We start from the raw sequence: 24,281 nt of genomic DNA, 5'->3' as shown, positions 1-24,281 counted from the left end.
CTCAGTTGGTTAGAGCATGGTGCTGATAGTGCCAAGGTTGTAGGTTCGATCCCCCTATGGGATAGATGCATATTCCTGTATTAGATGATCCGCAGGCTCCATTCCAACTCTACAACTCTATGATTCTGTGGTGTTAACTATCCAGTTGTTTACCAGGATCTGGTCCCAGAAAAACCAGGACTGCTGCCAGTCAACCACGGCAATTGCAACACGCGCTATTTTCCCTTGAAGGCTCGCCTGCTATTATTCCTTATACTCCACGTATGGGGGTGCAAACAGTCTGAATCAACAGACTGTCCTTCTCGCCAACTTCCAGCAGGACAGGCGCTAGTTCAACTCCTCACCCGCCACCCGCTTGGCCCTTTCGGCTGGTTTCCACAGCAGCAGACGACCCAGGCCGAATCCAGTCAGTCCGGTTGTGCGCAGCGGGAAGAAAATCATTCAGCAAGAATGAAAACACGCAGGCACACACACACAGAGAGAGAGCACGACTCCGTAGCCAAGTGGAGATGGCAGGGAGCCCTCAAGCTGTCAGCCCCTTGAAGCTTTTCCACAAACAACGGCAAAGTTCCAGGGGGAAAGGGACCTCTCACACCAACAGCAGCTGGTGCCTGGGGAGGAGGAGGAAGCGTGCCAGAGCTTCGTCATCTCAAAGAAAGAAAGAAGGAAAGAGAGGAGAAGGCTTGGTTCTTCTTTTACGGTTTCTGCCCAGAAAGCCTTGCCCCTTAATCCCAGACACGTGTGGTGGTTGCTTGTGGCCACTTAGTGGGAAACGAACGAAATCCTGCACCCACCAAAAAGTTCATGCAACTTTTGCCAAGGCTGTGTATGCACTAGGTGTGGAAGGGTCTGCCCATTTCGGGTCTCCCTGTTTCTCATTGCAACCCCCATTTCTCGACATTTCTGCACCAATCTGCAAATCTTTCTTTAAAGAAAGTCCTTGTGAAAGTTCATCAGCATTTCAGGGCAGATTTCTCTCCCAATATGCATTTTTGACTGATGACTGTAAGCCATTTCTCCTAATGTAAGGCATCCTTCTGTGCCGTTTTCACTAATATGTGTGTTTTTATGCACAATTTCTCCATACGTATGCATTTATTTTTTGTAAAGATGGGTTGGCTGTGCACTGTGAAATTCAAAGAACTGCAGATTTCAAAGGATGGCTGTGCTTCAGTTCTCACATTGTTTCAGAAATTCACCTTTATAATAATAATATAATAATAATAATAATTTATTATTTATATCCCACCCATCTGGCCGGGTCCTCCCCGCCACTCTGGGCGGCTTCCAACACACATTAAAATACATTAAAATATCACAGATTAAAAGCTTCTCTAAACAGGGCTGCCTTTAGGTATTTTCTAAATGTCAGATAGTTGTTTATCTCTCTGACCTCTGATGGGAGGGCGTTCCACAGGGCAGGTGCCACTAGCGAAAAGGCCCTCTGTCTGGTTCCCTGCAGCTTTGCTTCTCGCAGCGAGGGAACCGCCAGAAGGCCCTCGGTGCTGGATCTCAGTGTCCGGGCTGAACAATGGGGGGTGGAGATGTCCTTTAAATGCAAACTGAAGCCATATTCTCACCCCTTCTTTAGTACACACAGTACAGTTAAAGCATCTTATTTCCCCCAAAGAATCCTGGGAGCTGTAGTTTAAGAGTACTGGGAACTGTAGTTTTGTGAGGGGTAAACTACAGTTACTGTGGTTATTGGGGGTGGAGCCACATGCTTTAAATGTATGGTGTGTATACAGTAAAAACTTTGGGCATAGAGAGGCAGCGGCTGGTCCCAGGGGATGGTATGAATGCAGGCAAAAGCATTGCCGTTTCCATGTGCCTAAGCAGGCCTAAGTCTGGTCCGTTCCTGGGTGGGATAACTTCCATGATGGAAGAAAGGTAGGGAATAAATGCAATAAAATAATAACAATACTGTTCTCACATTTGGACAGTAAGATACATTTCAGCATTGCAAAAATGAGATATTTCTCTCTCTCTCTCTCTCTCTCTCTCTCTCTCTCTCTCTCTCACACACACACACACACACACACACACACACACACTCCATCTTCCATCCAAGGAATCAGAAGATGTTTTCACATTTCAGGGACAAAGATGGTGAGAGCTTATTACACTGATCCTGGTCCGACTGCCCTGGCTACCAATTAGTTTCTGGGCCCAATTCAAAGTGCTGGTTTTGACCTATAAAGCCTTAGACGGCTCTTTCCCTTTAAACCTACCTGGACCCTGAGATCATCGTCTGAGGCCCTCCTTTGTGTCCCTCCTCCTCGAGAGGTTCGGAGGGTGGCAACATGAGAATGGGCCTTCTCTGCAGTGGCTCCCTGTCTGTGGAATGCTCTCCCCTGGGAAGTTTGCTTGGCGCCTTCATTATACACCTTTAGGCACCAGGCAAAAACGTTCCTTTTTCACCAGGCCTTTGGTTGATTTGATTGACATCCTATGCCCTTTTAAAATGTGGTGGGGGTTTTTGGGGGGGTGGGCGAGCGGGTTATTAGGTTGTTGCTTTTATTTTTATTTGTGGTTTTATATTTTGATTTTGTTCTGTGAACTGCCCTGAGACGTCTGGGTATGGGGCGGTATATAAAATCAATTGATAATGATAATGATAGTAAGCAAAAGGGACTCAAGGAAGGCACAGAGCATGATCCAATAGGATCATGGCACAGAGGGCACAGAGCATGATCCATCTTGTGTTCCATAAACAACTAGGGCTGACCTGCTCAGGTTCCACTTTCTTAGGGAAATCCAAATATCAGTTTCCCAGCAACAGCAGCTACAAGCCCAGAAGTGAAACAAGGAAGTTTCCCCCAGAGAAGTTGGGCACTGCTACTGCTGTTTTCATTTTACTGTTCCCATATTTAAAAATTACGTATATAAAACCACCAAGCACATAACAAAAACAAGGAACAAAGCACAGCAGCGGAAATGCAAAGCAGTTGCCATTTCCTTGCGCCCTGATCCTGACACAGTGTGTTTAAACTCGTGGGTGTGGATTTGTAGACCGACAGCATTCCCACCTGACTTGCAGGTGTCTGGCTTGGGAGGATGCCAACTGCCTGCAAAAGCACTAGAAAGAGCCAGGTAAAGTGGACACTCGGAAGCCCTTATGGCTAAGGCAGGCACCCCCAAACTGCGGCCATCCAGATGTTTTGACCTACAGCTCCCATGATCCCTAGCTAACAGGACCAGTGGTTGGGGAAGATGGGAATTGTAGTCCAAAACATCTGGAGGGCCGAAGTTTGGGGATGCCTGGGCTAAGGGGTCAGCAATCGGGAGCTTGGGAGCTGAATCTAGCCACTGAAGGCTGCTGTCTTGCTTCCCACAGCTCCTTGAGCTGTTGGCCCAGGGTGATAAGGAGAGGGAGGCACAGACACAGGAGTGTGAATGCTAAGAGGGTGCGATGCTCTCTTGCTCTTGCTGATGCACAACCACTTCATTTCCCGCCCCCGCCCCCATCCTCATTAGCCTATTTGCAGTGGAAGGCTGCAGAACTTTGGCAGAGATTCTTCCTGGGGTTACAGTAGTTCCCATACTGCTGCAACGACATATGAAGAAAGGAACCACATGGTTGGGGCCAACAGTAACATTCTCACTCAGGCCAGGTGTCAGGTGCCATTTGTATGGGAAGGAACCATGTCACTGGCACAGCCCAATCGGTGCTCTTCCTCTGCACTGGCATAGGAAATACCCCTGCCCAGTCCCATAGTTGCTCCTACGCTTTGACAAGTTGCCCCAAGCATTTCCACCACATCCTGCCCAAAAGGAAGGTTGTGGACTTGACTTTCGCAGCTCCAAGAACTGTTCTGCCTTTTAAGAAAAATGTAACCCAATGGATCAAAAGGGATGGAGCAACACGCCCCCCCCCCCCAGGAAAGATTACCATGCTTGGGGACATGGCAGAGGTATATAAAATCATTCACAGTGTGGAGAAAGTGCATAGGGAGATGATTTTCTCCCTTTCTGAACTCGGGGACACCGAATGGAGCTGGAGGTTGGGAAATTCAGGACCAGGCAGCCTTTCAGAGGATGCCTTCGAACAGAGGACCATCGTCTGCAGAGCAGGGCATGTTTTATGCCTGCTTCAGGTAAAGGCGACCTAGCCTGCTTTAAAGATCAGGAGCCCTAAGAAGAAAAGACTGGGTGGAGGACGCAGACATAAGTAGGTAAGGAGAGCCTCGCTGCAGCATCAGGCCAACAGCCCATCTAGTCTAGCATCTTGCACACAGTGGCCAACAAAATGGGTGGGAAACCGGCAGGCAAGACCTGAGGGCAACAGCAACTCTCCCCACTTGTAATCCCTAGCAACTGGTATTCCGAAACTGAGAGAGCGCACAGGGTGAACAGCAGGCTGAGCAGGTTACTTGAATCCCCTGCCCACACCCTTCCTCACTAAGTTGAGATATATTTTATTTCTGGTCAAATTGTAAATGAAAATATAGTAAGTATTTCTAAATTTGCATCTATCTCTATAGATGAGCACATGCATATTTCACTGTCCTCCTTTGTCCTCTTTTTCAACAACAAATAGAATGAATGAATGAACGAAAATGCATGGAATCCTCATGCCCTATGCAGTCAGCTGATGTCAGCACCCCTCAGATATGTAATGGCCCTCCCCCCCACTTTTATTTTTATTCCACCATTCAGGTCACACTGCCTTGGCAAGCTTGCAAGGCTCTGAAAACAGGGTGGGGAAACCCATGGCTCTTCCATAGGTTCTGGAACTACAACTCCCATCATGCTGACTGTTGGGAGTTGTAGTCCGGTGACATCTGGAGCACCACAGGTTCATCACCCCTTCTCTAAAATGTATGAAAATGCAATAGCAACCTGTGCACAAAAAACAACATCTAAGAGGTTTCTGCCCTGACTACAGCAAAATTCAGTCAAACACAGACTTGAACGGAAAAGCCCATAGCTAAGTGGAAAAACACCTGCTTTGGATGCAGAAGGTCCTAGGTTCACTCCCAGGCATCTCCAGGCAGGGCTGGAAGAGACTCCTGCCTGAAACTCAGGAATGCTGCTGCCAGTCAGTGTAGACAATATTAAGTGAGGTGGACCACGGGTTTGATACAGTATAAGACAGCTTCCTAAGTTCCAAATGACAGATTTGGAAGAGTTGTCCAGAACTGTGCACCTGCCCAGTGCCGACAGTCTCTCCTGCCTCAGATCCCACCACCTGTTTCCTTCTGCTGAGGACATGAGGCCTGCCTTCGTCTTGGCTGCCATTCCGTAATGGCAGCTTAGTAGAACTTCCTGGCTTGTGGCTCACCTGCGATGCTGCCAACTGTAAGGGCCAAAACAGCTACCCTAGCAGCTAATCTGGCACTCTTGGTGTCTGAGCTGTGTCACCTGCCCAGGATCTGTGTACTCACCTGTGCTGTAAAGAGGGGGTCCAACTCTTGCCAGGAAGGATGGAGTGGGAGCTGGAGGTACTTGGGCTGGTCCAAGAATTGCCCTGGCAACACTGGAATTCTCTGCTATGGGAGGGACAAGAACATCAACTGCCTCAGGAATTCCTAACTGAAGGAGAAGAGGCTCCTGTGCCCAAGACTCAAGACTCAGGGTGCACTTAGACGTGGGGAATATTTCTTTTGTTTTCTTGATTATAATGCAAGCACTTCTGTCCTGTTGTCCAAAAACCCTTTCACACCGCAGCACCTGCCACTGTCTGACCAATAAACTGGCAGGACACACTCAATTTCATTCACACCAAGTGTGCGTGGTGTAGCACAACAACAAACGTCGCTGGACAACATTGCTACTCCCCATCCTTTCCACACGTCTGAGGCCCTTCTCCCATGAATTTCTCCCCCAATTTCGTCACTTCATACCTCCAATTTTCTGGGTTAAAGGGGTTGCAAATGGATTCCTCCCCGGAAGCAATTAACAAGGAAATGAGCACTAAGCTTCCACGAGATTTTCCGCTAGATTTCTGCAAGTGGCTTTCACTTTGTGCAAAAGCTCAAATATAATGCGGAAATTAAGCCTAAGAAATGCTGGGGAAACTGAATAAACTGTCATGGGGAGGCAAGCCTTATTCTCTCAGCATCCCTTTGGCTAACTATTCCTAAATGTGATTTACATGTGTAACATCACCAAGTCTATGAAGCCTGCCAGTCATATGTTTCGTGGCCTGAAAGCCAAAGGAAACCGCCAGTTTTTGTAGCCAGAGGCAGCCAGCCAGTAAAGGATTGCTGTTGTTATCAACTATCAGTCAATTAAATGTTTTAACTACCTAGCACAGGGTAGGGTCTAGGCCAGGAGTGGGGAACATTTTTTCCCATCCCAAGGGCCACATTCCTCTCTATGCAACTTTCTTAGGGGGGGGCACATGCCAGTCATGGGTGGGGCCAGGTGCAAAAGTGGGTGGAGCAACAAATGCAAATCTTACCTTTGTGCAGTAGGCTAGCAAATTCCATGCACACTCGCACACCCCTATCCAGGCAAGCAGGAGCCATCATCACATTTAAAACCACCATGGTGTCATGGCTTCTTCCCCCAAAGAATTCTGGGAGCTGTAGTTTCTTAAGAGTGCCGAGAGTTATGAGGAGAACTCTCTAGTGGCCCCTTCCCAGAGCTACAGTTGGCAGAGTAGTTTATCAATCAATTCCTCTGTGAGAATTGTAGCTCTGCGAGGGGACTAGAGGTCTCCTAACAGCTTCCAGCAAACTTGAGCAAACTACAGCTCCCAGAATTCTTTGGGGGAAGCCATGGCTGTTTAAAGTGGTATCATAGCTGTTAAGTGTGCATTGAATGAGTGGGAAAGAACCATTTTAAACAGGGAGCGGACAAAATATTTGAAGGTAGGGTAGTGGATAGGGAACCTGTGCCCCTCCTCCGATGTTATTTTCTTTGAACTGGGGAGCATTCCATTCTAAAATTAAAAATCCCTCCATAAAGAAACTGGGGCGGCATAAACACCATATGTTTAAAGCACATTTACAGAACATCCCTGCCAACACAAAAGAATCCTGGGTATTGTAGATTGGTAGCGGTGCTGGGAACTATTGCTTTGGGAGGAGGTAAGCTACAATTCCCAAGATTCTTTTTTCGTATGCTTTCAATGTATGGTGCATACATACACTTGTACACTTCCTACACTTAGAAACCGTCCCCCTGACACACACATTTTGCATGTGGCTTGCAGAACGTCGCATCTCAAGATTCGGATCTGAAAGCGACAGGGTTCCAAGGCCACCTCCTCAGCCACCAACTCGCTGTGGGGTTTACAGCAAGTGGCTCTCTCCAAGCTTTTGTTTTCCAACTGCTCGAGGAGAGGAGCACCCTGCCACCTCGCTGTGCACACTAGCAAGGACAAAACAGAAACAGCAAAAAGCTCGCCCACGATCTAAAATAAAAAAGGACTATATAAATGATCTGCGTATGTGTGTGAGAGAGAAAGAGAGAACTGAAGACCTGTGACTGCCCAGCAGGAGAGAGAGATGGAGAAAAACACCACAGCTGAAAGAGAGGACTGGCTTTTCCAGAAGAGCTACACACCCACCCAGCCCTTGCACTGCCTGCAACATACTGATGGGGGAAGCGAGTTGCTCTGCAGTTTAAACCGTGATCACTGAAGGGGAAAGGATGTCCAGGGATGTGCGATGGCCTCTGTCAAGGCGCCTGCACCCTGGAACCAGAATACCACCCAAGAAACCCTTCTAGCTGGGCCTGAGCATCACGGTACATGCCGCATCCCTGCTTTCCGGTCCCCAAGGATGCTGGCAAGGACCGCACTGAGATGCTCACAAGGGCTTCACAAGTCCCATGATGGCCATACGATTGCAGACACCCCCACCCCCCTGGATGGTTCCTGGGAGGAGACCCATCTTGCCCCCCTGGAGTACCAAGCTGCCACCGAAAAAGCAGGGACCTTGGGAGACAAAGGAGAAGCAGGCATTTGTCCTCAAGCGCCTCGAGTTCTTTGTCTGCCAGGTTCCCAGCCCCCCAACCTGCCTTCCTTCACAGAGGCCCCTCCAAAAGCACATCCATTGCCCAGCTTCCTACCTCCTCTCTATCAGCCCAGAAGTAGGGTGCAGGGACTCCAGCGAAGGGTCCCCCCTCTGCTCCCCAATTCCATAAGCAGAGCGCCCAGGATCTGCACCTTTTTCCTCCTCCTTTGCCTTCAGCTCCCAATCATCCTCATGCTTGTCAGAGCCAGAGAAGAAGGAGTCCCCTCCCCTCTGTCAGCTCCCCTATTGGGATCAAACAAGAGCGGGAGCCAGGCTGCCTGGAACACATGACCAGAATGGTAATCATCCTTCCTGCTCTCCCCCCTCCCTCCCCTTTCCTGGGATCCCTGCTCTCATTCAAGGATAACAAGCCCTTGCAGGATGTCTGCCCGTTTGTGTGGGCATATAATTGGTGCAAGCCAGGCTGTCTCCTCGTTTGCATTTTGAAGAAAAGGGAAAGGAAAAGAATCAGCCCAGATGATCATTATGTTGTTCTCCGTTGCCCTGGCCCACTTTTAGGTGAAGAAAGGGGTGGGGGAGGTCTGCCCACAAGCATTATGCGGGAGGTGCCAAGGTTCACATTGCAATGTGTTTTGTGGCTCTCTTGTGCATGTGGGTTTTTAAAATAAAAAAAATCAAATGCATCTTATCCACTCTGTGCCTCCCCCCCCTTTTTTGGAATAAATAAATAAATAAATAAATAAATAAATAAATAATGGAAACACGATTGCAGAAAATCTGCAATCGTGCAAGTTGAATAAGCTGGTTCTGCAACTGCGTTTTATTATTATTTCAAAACAATGAATCCCTTTTGTGTTTTGAATATTTTGTTGGGAGCTGCCCAGAGTGGGCTGGGGCAACCCAGTCAGATGGGCGGCATATAAATAATAAAACTATTATTACTACATAATCAGCCCTGAAATGAGATGGGAGGAGAACACCGGAAACACTGGATGGGAACAATTTGATGATGATGCTATAAAGATTCTCTGCAAGCAGACAAAGGATGACAATTCCAGAGGGGGGCAGGAAGTATTGTCATAGTTCAAGGATCCAGCCAGACAGAAATATTAAAGGCAAGGGGCAAAGAAGAGCCAGTGTGGAGCATGGTCTGGAGAGAGGATTTGTGACTGTGTATGTGTGGTGGGGAGAGTCCCGAGGGCCACATAGAGAGGTTTGGAGGACCACATTTGATCTCTGGAACTAAGCTCCCCGCCCCAGCCCTACACCTTATTGCAACTAAGCCAAAAGTGTGCATAATTGAAGCAAATCACCTATTATTCCCCTACCCAAACCTGCCTCCATTCCTCCTACCACACTTTGTCGTTTTCAGACTGAAGGCTCCTTGGGGCAGGGACCTGCCGTACCTGTCCTTTGTAGTGACACACACGTTGATGGTGCTGTGTAAATGAGACTCATCCTACTCCTGCTTCCTCCGGAGGCTGTGACAGGCCCACACCGCAGAAGCTGCGAGAGTGACTCTGGCAGCCACCTCTTGTGGCAATCTGTAGAGCTGGCTCCTCAGTGGGAGCCGAGAGTCGTCCCAAGAGGGAAATACACCCAGGCTCTTTTTTCCCCCCTTTCCGTGGGCAGGGCGCAAGTCACAAGGAGCTTCCTGCCTTGTGGTTTCTTTTTCCTATTGCGAGTGCTGAGCTGTATCTTGCAAGGAGAATGCGAGAACAGAGAGAACATAGGGGGGGGGGAGGCTATCCATGGCAGCTAGCCACAATGGCTACATTTCACCTCCACTGTCAGAACCAGGATGCCGGGAGTCACAAGTGGGAAGAGCGCTGGCAGGCCCTTCTTCTGGTCTTTCTTCTCATTGGGGCATCGAGTGGGGCATGTCAAGAACAGGATGCTGGACTTGATAGGCTACTGGGTTGATCCAGCGGGCTCTTATTGCACCAAGTGGGTTTGCGCCTGCAGCAGAGGTTGGCGGGCAAATGCTAAGGGGGACAAAATTATGCATCATGCGGACATTGTGGACTGAGCAAAGTTTCTTTCTCCCTTGCTCATGATCCTGGAACTCGGGGTCATCCAATGAAGCTGAATTTTGGAAGATTTGGCGAAAGGAAGGGCTTCTTCCCACATATGGAATTTGCTCCCACAAGAGGCAGTGATGGCCACTAACTTGGATGGCTTTAAAAAGAGGATTGGACACATAAACCAGTGGCTCCTGAATGCTCTACCTCCACTCTTGGAGGCAGCAAACCTCTGAATGCCAGTTGCAGGAAACCACAGGAGGGGAGAGTTCTGCTTCCCTCAAGTCCTGCCTGGGAGCTTCCTGTGTGCATCTCATTAGTCACAGGACATTGGAGCCTGATCCTGCAAGAAACTTCTTATGCTCTCTTAGGCCCAATACCCGTCAACTCCCGGATTGAAAAATCCAGAATCAGCAGCGGCGCAGCACCGGAAGTCGCTTCTACGCATGTCCAGACATGAGTAGAAGCGACTTCCGGTGCCGCTCTGCCCGATTTCCGGTGCCCTGACATGGGCAGAGCGGCACCCGAAATCGGTTCTGCACATGTCCAGACATGCGCAGAAGGAGCCTCCCTGGCCAGCAGGAGCTGCTTTGAAAATCCGGGGGAATTATGGGATATTTCGCCATTCGGGACAACAGCGGGAAACAGCTTTAAAAACGGGTTTCCCACAAAAAACGGGAGACTTGGCAGCTATGCATCTGCGGAAGGCAATAAGTTGGGGGGGGATCTGAGTAAACAATAATCTTCAGATTCCCAGCCTTAAAATATTTTAAAGAGTTAAGCTGTTAATGTTATTAGAACCTGACAGATGAGGCAAAATGTGCAAGCACTCTCCTCAATTTTTGAATTTTTTTAAATGACAAAACAGCCTGCTCCCACTTCTCAATGCCTTTAGCCCATGAATGAAGACAAAGCAACGGCTGACATTTAGGAAGGCAGACTTGGCCAACCCAGGTCAACCGCTGGGTGACCTCAGTCCACTCACTCTCTCGGCATTGCCTAGCCTACCTGGCATGGTTGTCATGAGAATAAAAATGGAAGGGGTGGGCAACCATACAGGTAGATGACTGGAGCCTGGAGGACTGGCATTGACCTCAGGCATCACCCGGCCCTTTCCGCTCCCCGCTGAACACCTGGTTTCCTACCTTCCTTCATGCCATCTTCCCCACAGAGCTCCAACAGGACCATGTCCTTCATTCCTCAGACACCCTTGGGAAACCCTGTTCCTTCCTTGCGTCTGTTACTAAATCACCTCTGCTGCGGAGAGGAGGCTGCGGAGGTGAATCACAACACAGGTGTGACGCAACACGGTTGCTAGGAATCTCTGAGACCATGACCGGTTGTTCCTCTTAAAGGGAGACCGCCTGGCCCCAGGCCTTCCGGGTGTCTTTGGAGCAGACTTGGAAAGATATTGCGGCTCTGATTGTTTCCTCCTGGGTAACTCCCTTGGCATTAGGAATCTCCTCCACCTGAAGCTCCAGGCTGGGGCTGTTTATGTATGTCATTCATTAAATAATAAAAACAAAAAACCACAGAGACACGCTACACATTTAAAATGATGGATGTACTCAGGCAAGCTGTGTTGGATGCTGTGTGCACCTTAGAACTGTGTTTTTCACCCTTGGGTACCCAGATGTTGATGGACTCCAATTCTCAAGAGAATGTTATTCCCTCCCTGCGACAGTGTCCACACCATGCATTTAATCTCCCCCATCCCAGCAAATAATCCTGGGAATTGTAGTTTGTTTAGTGTACTGGGGATCGCAGTTCCGCGAAGGGTGAACTACAGTTCCCAGTGTGGAGCATGAGCTTTAAATATATAATGTTTACACAGCCCGAGAGTAATGAATGGAGGTGGAAAACAAAAACAAAAATTCAAGCTGGCCTACAAATAAAAAGTAAGCTTGTGGCATGCATGCAGCAACTTACAATAAAACTTTTTTTTAAAAAGAGTACTGTATTGTAATCAAATGGACAATAACATCCCCACATTTGATAATATTGACAAAAAAACAGAAGCCAATTATCTGAGCCAGAGGCATTTGGATTCTGCAGGTGAGTTAATAGGCTTGCTGGGATTCCGACGGGTTAGCGCAGGTGTTTAGGGACAGACGCAAGGATTGAAGGGCTCTGCCTAGGAGCTTCCACAAGCTGAGGGTAAAATCTACCAGCCTGTCAAGAATATAAATCTACAATACAATACAATATACTTTATTCGACCGATAGTCAGAAAGAGAATATAAATCTGCGTATGAACACATGAGTCATGCTCCTTTCCATTATCATTCCCAGGAATTTGCTGAGGCATATTGTTCCCAGGAAAGATGATTCATATCTATGTGAAATCCCACAGTGTGCATGCGGAACGAGTGTTGGTGCTGGGCATCATTTCCTGATTCATCAAGCACCTGGGACAGTGCCTCCTCCCTTGCAGCAAAGGTGCTGATTACAGCATCAAAGCTTTTGGCTCTTGCCAAACTGTGATTGACAGGAAGTATCACCAGCACCTGAAGGGGGCGCGGCACCTGCCGAATCTGTAGGGTGGCAGAGTGTAATACGCACAGGGATTCTTCCGCAACAGAGAAGGGTGGTAGCTCAGTGATAAGAGCATCTGCTTTGCAGCCCTTAGTACCCTTGAAAAAAGAAGCAGCATTCTGCAGACCTCAGAATTGCCCCAAGCATGAAGAGTAAGACCCCTCCTCTTGTTCCTCGGTAACTCTGCTTTGGCTGCATTTCTGTTGGCACTCACTTGAGTTCACTATTAGTGGGATTGAGGTCAATGTCCTTTGAAGCTCTATGGGTTTCCCCCAACAACCAAGTACAGTATGCATTTTGGCCAGGTTAACCTTCCCAGGAGGCCTGAGGTGCCTGGTCAACTATGAAACACCTGCTTGGCATGGATAATCCCAAGCAGTAATGTCCAGAGGTGCCCACTGGGACTGGTAGGGTGGCAGGCAGGGAGCCCAACAGTAGGTGGCGCCAGAGCCAAAGACAGGCTAAGCCAACTAATTCTAACTTTGGTTACAGGTAGGTAGCCGTGTTGGTCTGGGTCGAAGTAAAATAAAAAAATTCCTTCAGTAGCACCTTAAAGACCAACTAAGTTTTTATTTTGGTATGAGCTTTCGTGTGCATGCACACTTCTACAGATACAAACTAGATTCTAACTTTGTCCCCACCTTCCTCCTCCCTGCCGAGTTCTACAAGGGGCAACACTAAGGAGGAGGAGGAGGAGGAGGAGGATGGCAGGCAGTGTTGCCACTCCCTGGGCTGGATATTTGTAGTAGTAGTAGTAATAATAATAATAATAATAATAATAATAATAATAATAATAATATTTTATTTATACCCCTCCCATCTGGCTGGGTTTCCCCAGCCATTTTATTTATACCCCTCCCATCTGGCTGGGTTTCCCCAGCCACTCTGGGCGGCTTCCAACAGAAAAATAAAACACAGTAATCTATTAAACATTAAAAGCCTCCCTGAACAGGGCTGCCTTCAGATGTCTTCTAAAAGTCTGGTAGTTGTTTTCCTCTTTGACATCTGTTGGGAGGGCGTTCCACAGGGCAGGCGCCACCACCGAGAAGGCCCTCTGCCTAGTTCCCTGCAACTTGGCTTGGCTTCTCACAACGAGGGAACCGCCAGAAGGCCCTCGGTGCTGGACCTCAGTGTCCGGGCAGAATGATGAAGGTGGAGACGCTCCTTCAGGTATACTGGACCGAGGCCATTTAGTAAGGAGGCCATTTGTAAGGAGGCAAACAGGTGGGATCTGGCTGAGGGTAGACTGAGGTTGGTGGGGGCAGCACCCCATTCACCCTCACAGTCCAGCCCCCACCCTGCTTTGTAAACGTTAACGTGGAAGGGTGGCTTATTTTAAACAAATATTTAGATGCTAGGCACTTGGCATTTCTTGGGTTGTGCTCAGCTCTAGGATAGCTCAGATGGAAGAGCATGAGACTCTTTATCTCAGGGTTGTCGGTTCAAGGCCCACGTTGGGCAAAACCTTCATGCATTGCAGGGGGTTGGACTAGAAGGCCCTTGTGGTCCCTTCAAACTCTACAATCCTCAGGGAAGATATCTGACTCCAAACTTTAGTTAAACAAATGGTAGGAGGGGTGCGGTGGGGGAATCAGCGAACTCAGGGCTGGGGTTCCACTCCTCTTCTACCTGCCTGCCAGCTCCTGCGTGGAAAGGGAAGCCCAATCAAGAGGCGGGTTATTAAAAGCATAACCACAATGAAGTAGAAACAGCTGGGCCGTGCCAGTGTCCCCACGTTAAAAGGCAACTTATTAAGAGAGGACGTCGCAGGTTAATGGTCCCCTGCAGACAGGGAGTAATTGGAGATGGTTTGTTTCCCAAGCAGCCAAGGAATAATCCCAGGGCTGTGCTCAATTAACAAAGATTTAATCACTGATGCAGGCTTAATCAGAGCGCTCCCCACAGAAGGCCATAATAGGCTTATGGGGATGCTTTGCTGAGACATTCTTTCTCGCTGTCTGTCTCCCTCAGAGACACAAGGAAGCCAAGAGCACAATTCCCTGGGTTGTGTTTACGGGCTCCTGCTTTCCCTCCACTTCCAAGGTTTAGTCCAGTATTATTCAAAGATGATAGTACTATCTATTTTATGTATTATTTTATGTATTTTATGTATTATTGGTTTTCTTTTTCTTTTTTTACTGGTCTATGACCGTAATAAAGATATTATTATTATTATTATTATTATTATTATTATTAGTCCAGCGGTTGGGAAATCTGTGGCCCTCCATGTGTTGGTGGACATCTCCTGCCATCCCTCACCATTGGCTGCAACTGCAAACTCTCTCTTAGTTCCTAACTTCTCCAATCTTAATTATGGCTCACTCCGTTTCAGTGCACACTTGCAATTTTTTTTAAAGCCTGCACAAAAAAATTGTATACATTTCCATGCACACATCTCCTAACTATACACATTTTTGTTTGTAGTTTTGCCTAGTGCATGCATTTTTGTAAGCACTCCCCCCCCCCCGCAACTAGAATGCATGTTGCTGTGTTTTTTTCCAATGCACTCTTGTCTTGGACACATTCTTTGGTTAGAGAACTGTCTGCATTCCAACATACAAAGTGTGAATTTTGAATGGTTGTATATGGGTAAGGAGGAGAGGATGTTGCCTTAAACTGAGTCAGACCACAGGTCCATTTAGCCTGGTATTGTCTACCCAAGCTGGCAGTGGCTTTCCATGATTTCAGGCAGGGACCTGGCTCAGCTCTACCTGGAGATGCTTGCATGCAAAGCAGGTGCTCTGCCACTGAGCATCGATATTAAAATTTGAACCCAATGAATTTCTCCCTGGTCTCTAGTTGGGAGTCCAACAAAACCTGGAACACAGGTCCCCTACCTCCGATTTAACCAAATCTTTTTAATCCTTTCCTTTTCAGAGATACCCAGCATCTCCAGGTAGGCCGCTGGCTGGGGCAGTTTGGAATTGGTGCCCAAAACCTCTGGAGAGCACTGGGTTGGCAAAGGTTGTTGCAGGACATAGACCAAGGGCCTCCACCGCATGTGTCTGCACGAAACTGCCCACTCTCGTTTAAAATGGGTGGGAAGGGCTTATAGATAGCGGGGGAGATGTGGGTCTGCAAAGAAAGGTGGCTTTAATAGCAAGTTTTTATTGGTGGTGAAAGGGAGTCCCTCCCCACAGGGAACATGTCTGGAGGAGCCCATTGTCAATAAAGAATTAAATTCTCACCCACTCCCCGCCCAACTTCACCTTGAGTGAGTACACAGCTGTTCCCTCCTGTTGCTTAGGTGTCTAAACATCTTAAGAAATACTATTTGGACATCCGCCACCTCCTCTAGTTGCAGGGTGGAGTAAAAAAAAAAGACTTCAGAACTTGTCCCCAAGCCAAGGAAATGAGGAGAATCAAGAAAAATGGTGTTTGTGTGTGTTGGAGGGGAGCTACAACAGAGAGAGAGGGAACACACACAATCAGAGCTGGCATCGCTACAAAATCATTGTGTCCCAAACAAGAGCCCAGCCTCAGGATCCGCAAAAGAAACAAGCACTTTTTTTTGTCCTAACCTGCCTCATCTGGGCAAACAAACAGTTACGATAAAGAGCTCGTCTGAGGATGAAGACAGATGATAAGTTGCTGAAGGCGGGTTGAAGCAGAGAGCTCGGCTCTTCATCTGACTCATTCCACCATTACCCCCTGATAAACTCTAGTTTTCCAGGTGTGTGTCTTTGTGTATTGTACTGTTTCCCATGGATCAGGCGTCGCCGCTTGCCATGCTTGGGCACTTGGAGGTCCAGCCAGTGGTGGTTGTGGGGTCAGTGGCAGAGTCTCAGATTTCAGCAATACCTTGTGTGACGCCAAAATCCTGTGCCCCCTGCCTCTCGCCTTCCATTGGATGTCTTGGCTGTGGTGCCCCTGAAACTCCACACCTGGTGTGACTGTGCTGGTCACACGCTTCCCTAGATCTACCTTTGGTGGGGCGTGCCAAGATCTTTCCACCCTGGTCACCACCATAGTTTCCCCCAAATGCAATGCTCTGGAACTTCTGCCACTGGGGTATTGTGGGTAAGAAATAAATAAACTGGGTGGCCAGAAGGGTTTAACCAACCTGTGTGGGGAAGGGGAAGCTCTAGGGGATAATGTGGGTGGGCGGGCAGGGGAGACAAACAGAGCAAGCAGGGTGGCACATGCAGAAGGTCCCAGGTTCAATCCCCAGGCTCTCCAGGCAGGGCTGGAAAAGACCGCTGCCTGAAATTCTGGAGAGCTGCTGCCAGTCAGTATAAACTAGGCATCCCCAAACTGCGGCCCTCCAGATGTTTTGGCCTACAATTCCCATGACCCCTAGCTAACAGGACCAGTGGCAGGGATGATGGGAACTGTAGTCCCAAAACATCTGGAGGGCCAAGTTTGCATACGCCTGAGATACAGTGACATTTTCCCTCCTCTCCTAACTAGATTTTAGGGCCATCTAATGAAACTGATTTGCAGGAGACTCAGGGTGGGCAAAAGAAAGAACATTTTCAGTGAATAACTTACGGAACTCTGAGCCACAAGATGTAGTGATGACCACATTGCTTAGACAGCTCTAGAAGAGGGTTGGATAAAATCATGGAGGACGCATAGGTAACCTAGGGAGCTACCTTATACAGAGTCTGGCCACTGGTCTTTCTAGCTCAGTATTGTCCACACTGACAGGCAGCTAATTTCTTTTGCTCTGAGGGCAGCATTCAATCTTGGTCATCCGCCCATTGGCTGCTTGATAATGGTAGGTGTGGCCAAAAGTGGGTGTGTCCACCCACACTCTCTCACATGCCGGATGCACAAAGGAACTATTGCCTTCTCTCTACTCATCCAAAAAATCATTCTGGTGACTGATGGAGCACTTTGCATCCTCAGCAGAGTGCTGAGTTCCACCCACCACGGAACTGGGTCTGCTGCTAATTTGATTTATTTCCACTGCTGCCAAAAATCAGCGGAGGCTTGGAAATGGAAATGAAAATGAAATTTTGCTTGGGGCTCTGGATCACGCCTAACAGTTAGATGGAACCTCCAGCTCCAGGGATAGTATACCACTGAATACCGGGACTATTGGGCTTCCCCAAGGCATGGTGCTGACCACTGTGGGAAAACAGGATACCAGACTAGGCTGACTTTTTTTTTTTGGTCGGTTCCTAGCTGAGCAGTCTGTGAGGGGAGAGACCCAGCACATTCCAAAACTCAAGAGACAAGAGGCTGTGCAGCCAACATGACACAGAAGAAACTGGAACAGAGAACCACTTTGTCCTCCTAATGCCTCAAATATGAGGAAGCTCTGGAAAGTAAACTTCCTTCATTTTCCATCCAGACACTGACCGAGATCTGCCTCATCGAAAAGCTATGAGCAGAAACTATGGCTGACCCCGAGGGAAGGGAGAACAGGCAGCAGACTTTGAAAGTGGCCCAAGGCCTGGCCTTCTCTCCAAGTGACCCAGTGTCCTCTAGTGATGGGGAGAAAGTCATTCAGTCTGCATCTAAAAGCGAACCTCCCTAACCCACCCTTTCCAAAAACAATATGCAAAGCGAAACACAGCTGTCTTCCAAAATTCGCACTTCGCCTGCAGCCATGTAATGCATTACCAAAATATCTGTATTATGTGGGTAAGGTGTGCATAAAACACATATATATTGGCGGGCATAACATACAAAGAAAAGCATTGCAGGAGGGGAAACAGCTTGCAGAAATGTGTGCACATGAAGCAAAAATGCGCATGTTAGGGGAAATTCACATGAAGATGCTGATGAATTTTCATGAGGACATGCGTGTATGTGTGTGATGTAGAAATGTGAAGAAGTGAAGATTGGAAACATGAGAAACTGAGAGAAGCTGAAATTGACAGATTCCCCCTACATAGTGTCCTCTGAAGAGAGAGGAAGCCTAGAGCGGCCCTGAGATGAATAATGGGTGTGGGGAAAGTCTGACATTCTGGCTCCTCGGTGACTTGCAAGCAACCTTGATAGTCCAGCTGCATGCCTCATTCCTGCAGGGGAAACAGCTGGGTGGCTCGTCTTAAAAGCAGTGGCTTCCAAACTTCCTGCCCTTTGGGGGGAACCCCTTTCATGTCTGTCTGCTGGAGAAACCCTGCCCCTGGTCACAGAGGCTGGCGTATCACAGGGGATCGGGACAGGGAACGCATCCGCACTCAGCATCCTCACAGGGACTTTGGAAGCTAGTGTATACCAATTCATGCCATTGGCTCCTTTTAGTTCAGTAGTGCTGGCATTGCCTGGCAGTGGGTCTCCAGGCAGCAGCCTTTGTTCCCGTCACTATCTAGATAGGCTGCTGATTTTCTGCAAGCAGCACATGTGCTCCACCACAGGGTTACAGCCCTTCCCCTAAAAAGAAACCACGTCTTCAGGGTTCTGAACAAAGGGCTGGTTTAAATAGGAACATGGTCAGCGGTCTTGTACTGAGTCAGGTCATTGGGCCCAGACTAGCTCACTATTGAATCTTCTTTCCCATCCCTACCTGGAGATGCTGGGGATTGAACCTGGGCTCTTGGGAATGCAAAGGAGATGCTCTACCTCTGAGCTATTTGGGATTGGTGTGTATTGGGGTGGGCGGCTTGGGAACAGCCATGGGGCCAAGGGCTATGGAGGATATGTCTCAACTGGCAGCGGAAGAGAAGGTGGCCTTCCATCAACACAAGAAAGATTGGAAGTTCTCTGATACATAGACTCCTTATTTGCTCACATGTCCAAGCACTGGGTTCGTCTGTGCCACCAGGCATTTCCCCCTTCCCCTCCTCCCACTTTCCTGCACAGAACACATTGCCTTGACTGATTATGACTTAGTTTGTATTGATCGATCGTATTTCCAGTTTTCTTTTTAGAAAGCTCAATGGAAAAAAATATTAACAATGGACGGGAGTGGGAAGCTCAAGGGTTTTACAACTTGCACCGATGCAACAGGAACCAGCCGCTGCCGAGTTCCAGCGGGAATTACTCCCAGGGAAATATGCGTAAGGATTGCAGTCATGCTAGTCTTAATAAATTAGGCATTGTGCTATGTACTGCTGTCTCTTTGTGTGTAATACTGAACCAACATACCTTCCTACACTGTCTGATTTCTTGTGGGATGCGTGGCTGTGGGCTGTCATGAACTCATGTCCTTTAAAATCACACCACCAGGCCACTGGCCCTGGGTGAAACAGCCCCTCTCTCCCCCACTCTCTCAAGACCACTAGAAGTGAGACACTTTGCAGCCAGAGGGGTTGGGGCAAGGGAGTAAAGACTGACAAGCACCGCTGATGGTCTCTTTCCAGAAGCAATGGTTGCTTGGAATCAATTCCATATGCAACAGACAGGGCCTAGAACAGAGGGCGAGGAACGGACGCCCCTCGAAACGTGTGACTTTTTGTTCCCTTCCTTGGGTGGGGCTCATACCAGGTACCTCTTCTGCAGGCTTTGGAGAGAGAGAGAGACGTTAAATGCGATGTTGGGTTAAAAATTCATTGCCTGGGGCTAAGGAGGATGTGAGAAAATGAAACTGCAAAGGAATCTCTCTGTGTGTACTATAAATGGCAAGTTCTGGAGTGAGGCTAGGCTACATAGCTCAGCTTTCTGAACGGGGTGAAACAGAAAAGGAAGTAAAGTGCCCCTGGGCACATACAGAGCACCTCCCCTTTGTCACAAACAACCAGCAGCCTGTCCCCACACACAGCTGGACCTAGACAGCAGGAGTCAGCACTGAGATGCAGCACCAGGCATCACTAGTCAGGGCCCCCACCATCACTCATTTATGCTTTGGTCCCTTCATCCCCTCTCACTGCTGCAGCCCCATTCACACCATACATTTAAACCACTATGCTACCACTTTAAAGAGCCATGGCTTCCCCTAAAGTATCCCCAGAGCTGTAGTTTGTTAAGGGTGCTGATAGTCGCTAGGCCCCTATTTGAGCTACAATTTCTAGAGTTTCCTGGAAAGAGGAATTGACTGTTAACCCGCTCTGTGAGGGAAACTGCAGCCTCCTAAAAAAAACCTCAGCACCTTTTAACAAACTGCAGCTCTCATAATTGTTTGGGGGAAGCCAGGGCAGTTTAAAGTGGTATCACAGTGGTTTTAAAAGTGTGGCGTGAGGGTGCCCTTTAATTCCTCAGCAACCTCAGCATACCACTGCAGAAATTAAAACCGCAACTGGGAGGCACCAAATAAGCTCTCCCGAAATTACTGAACCTCCTTGGAGGCTCTCAAAATCTCTACCAGAGGAAGAGCATCAGGGATTATTATTTTTTAAATCCAGGCAAAACTTACCTTCCTTCAATATGTCTTGTAAATCCTTCTTCTCCAGGGACACCTCGAGAGGCCTGTTTGTTCCCACAAGGAGACCTTCCTTTGTGCAAGACGACGATGGCAGAGTCTGAAGCTTGGAGGCCTCCTGGGAGAAAGTTGAGTCGATCCTCTCAGCCGGGGCACCGCTGAATTCTCTCAAGATGGGTACAGCTGGGATACCGGTACCTTGCAGAGGCCCCATCACTTGGTACCCGAGAGAGGAAGGCTGAGAAGTGACCTGTGCTATCTGAGGCTCTGACACCAGCCGGAAGGAAGCAGCCTGAGGCGATGCTGCCAAACCCTCACTGCCTCCTATCCCTGAAACTGTTCCAGAAGATGGCGACAGGGAAACACTGTTCTTGATGACAGCTTCATCCTCCACAGCTACTTCTTGGGGTTGGTGGGACAGTCCGGGGCTGGTGCCAAGATTCACCTGAAGTTGTGCCTTAGGTAACGGTCTGGGCCTAGAGTCAGTCACCACTGCTGGGACGATACTCTCCGGAGTCTTCCCAATCAACCCATCCAGGCTGATGGGGAATTTCTGCAACTTGGTCGTCTGCCTGGGGACCACACCAGGAGGGCTCTCAGTTGTCAACTGGCTTACCTCCAAGGGAGGAACGGGGGACTCCTTTCTCACCAGAAGGCTGTTCTTCGGCAGTGGGGACACGCAGTTGTGTTTGCCGGAGCTCCGAAGGATGGCAGGGTCCATGTTTGGCGTGGAGCAGAGCGTCGGGCTGGGTCCCTGGTCTTCGGCAATGTGCAGGTCAAGTGACGGCAACGAGCTGTGGTTGCCGGTGGCCTTGGAGACCTGCCGGATGGGTCGGCCCACCTCAGCATGGAAGACGTTGCCGTAAGAGGAGAACTTCTTTAGGATGGGACTAGGGAGGTGGGAGGCCCCGATTCCCAGAGATTCGGATTGCTGGGTGCTGCTCCGGGGGCCTTTAGAGGCCACGGGGCACTCCAAGCTAGAGGAAGAGCTGTGGAGGCTCTCGTTGTCACTTTCTGGCCCCAAGGACGAAGAGAGCCCATTGGGGTTTAGCCGAGTTTGGAAGGACGAGACCCTGTTGAGGTTGGTCCCATTGGCCCGAGGCGGGTGGGTGGTGCCTCGGTTGAAAGAGAGACTGCTCCCAATTCTTGACTTGAGAATGGGGCTGTGGGCTGGGCTGGGGCTGGAGCTCAGGCTGATGTGGGCTTGGTATGTGGGCTGGATAGGGGGCCCCAACCTTTTTCCTTCTCCGTTGCCTGTGGAGTGGATGACACCAGGTGGGCTTGGGCCAAGGAGTACCTCTTCAGCATCTTCCATATCAAAGGACCTCTTGAGGGCTGCAGAAGATAAGAGGAAGTTACCTGTTAGGCAGACAAGCACCCAGAATGCAAAGGACCACGTTCTTTTTCCAGCCCTAAGGGCCGCAAATCCTTCTGAGGGCCAAATGACAGTGGTGGTTGGGGCCCAGACCAGAGACAAAAGCGGACAGAACAATACATGCAGATTTCACCTTCTTCCCCGGTGGAGAAATGATTGCTGCTCCATAGAAAACAGTTCAGGTATCCAAGGTTTTAGTGCAGCTGTGAGTGGAGTGCAGAGAGCCAACTCAAAAACCTTTCGGAGGGTCACATGCTCTTTTCTAGTCAAAGAGGTCTTGCAGGTTTTTGGACTCATGCAGAAACTTAGAGGCCAGAAAGCATCCCACGTTCACACCTGGAGCAGTAGACCCCTCTTCTAAAGAGCATTTGAGTCACTGGCAAGGAAAAGAGATGCTCTCATCTGACTGCAGCTCTTGAACAGCCATAGCTCCCCCAAAGAACCCTGGGACCTGTAGTTTGTTAAGAGTTCTGAGAGTTGTTATGAGACCCCTCATGGAACTACAGTTCCCAGGACCCTTAGCAATATCCTTTGGGGGAAGTCATGACTATTCAAGGATTATAAGAAAGTTTTAAATGTGTGCTGTGGGTGTGACCTTAATTGGATAACACCCATCTTTTATCTCTGTGTATGTAGGGGAGTAGCATTACACCGAATCAGACCATTGGTCCATCTGGTTCAGTATTGTCGATACTGACAGGCAGCAGCTCTCCAGGGTTTCAAGGCAGGGAATCTCTCCCAGCTCTATCCAGAGTGGCTGGATATTGAACCTGAGATCTTCTGCATGCAAAGCAAAGACTCTAGCACTGAGCTATGGCCTTTGCTCAAAGTAAAGTAAGAATCGAGTCTTCGTGGTTCTGGATCAAGGGCTATATTAATTCAGAAGCTGCCTTATACTGAGACAGACCAGCAGTCCATTTAGCTATTGGCTCCCCGGGGTTTCGGAGAGGGAAGATTCCCAGCCCTACCTGGAGATGCTGGGAATTGATTCTGGGACCCTCTGCAAGCAGATGCTCTCTCACCCTACTAGAGGGAGGAAGGGAGAGCTGGCAAGAGGCAGGCAGGCTCCCCTATTGGCTGCCTCCTTCAAACAGACGGTTTTGTTAGCATCTCCCAAAGGGGAAACCAGAGTCGACTCTTGGATCTACTCCTGAGGCCTCTAATCTCCTGCATCTAATTGTTTGCTGTGTTTTATCTCCCCTGCGATACCGTATCTGTGTCATCTGCTTCAAAATGCCTCCCGGGGGCAGGGGTAGGAACAACACAGTAACCGCTTTATTCACCTCCAGCCGCAGAATGTAAAGGATCCTGCCTGAGGCATCCCCGAGTAATCAGATCTGGCTCCCTGAACTGTTTCCCTCCTCGCTCCTTTGGTGGCTGCCCCAGTTTAACCAGGGGCAGCCAGGGCAAACGAGAGTTCGCGAGAGGAGAGGCCAAAAATGCATGTGGCGATTGGGATGGCTAAATTCCTATCTTTTACACCAGGGATGGGGAACCTCCGGCAGACGGAGGGGGAATATGCATATATTTTTTTGTAAAAAATTAAATAAAATAAAATAAATTGGCTGTGTATGTACCGGTACTACGTAAGAACAGCCTGCTGGATCAGGGCAGTGGCCCATATAGTCCAGCATGCAGTTCTCACAGCGGCTAACCCTCAACACAAGAGCCCTCTTCCCTCCTGCGATTTCCAGGAGTTGGGATGCAGCAGCATTACTGTCTCTGACTGCGGAGGGCAAAGCATCACAATCGTATCTGGCAGCCATTGAGAGAGCCTTCTCCTCCATGATTTTGTCTAATCCTCTTTTAAAGCCACCCAAGTTGGTGGCCATCCCTGCTTCCTGTGGGAGGGAGTTCCAAAGGCCAACTCTGAGCTGCAGGGGAAAGGGCTTTTCCTTTGTTTGGCCTGACTCTTCCAGCTTTCCGCTCCATTGGATGCCCATGAGTTCTGATGATGTGAGAGAGGGAGAAAAGCTTCATTCTGCCCGCTTCTTCCATGCCAGGCATAATTCTATAACCTTCCATCACGTCGCCTCTCCCTGCCCTTTCCTTGAAGCTAAAGAGCGCCCCCCCCAATGCTGCACTCTTGGTATGCACTTTCCAATTACAAGCCACCCAGAGCCTCAGGGATGGAGAGGGCTACACACTCAAAGCGCCAGGGCTTCCCAGGC

The 24,281-nt window shown here is 48.9% G+C and overlaps 1 protein-coding gene across 3 annotated transcripts in view; it reads right to left on the bottom strand.

Annotated features, from left to right (window-relative positions):
- SEPTIN12 (septin 12) overlaps positions 1-24,281 on the bottom strand; it is a 72,473-nt gene that overhangs the window by 33,751 nt on the left and 14,441 nt on the right. Inside the window, exon 3 of one of the 3 annotated variants that reach the window (XM_035131210.2) lies at positions 20,730-22,070. In XM_035131210.2, the coding sequence (XP_034987101.2) occupies positions 20,730-22,070 (1,341 nt within the window). Of the gene's footprint in view, positions 1-9,334; positions 10,399-11,094; positions 13,165-20,729; positions 22,071-24,281 lie in introns of those variants that run through there. The other 2 variants (XM_035131215.2, XM_035131214.2) reach the window with 2 other exon arrangements.

Source organism: Zootoca vivipara, chromosome 14 (assembly GCF_963506605.1).
Source record: "Zootoca vivipara chromosome 14, rZooViv1.1, whole genome shotgun sequence".
NCBI classification, from domain to species: Eukaryota; Metazoa; Chordata; class Lepidosauria; order Squamata; family Lacertidae; genus Zootoca; species Zootoca vivipara.
The sequence above is the reverse complement of the archived record's forward strand: the minus strand, read 5'-3'. Positions and strand labels throughout refer to the sequence as shown.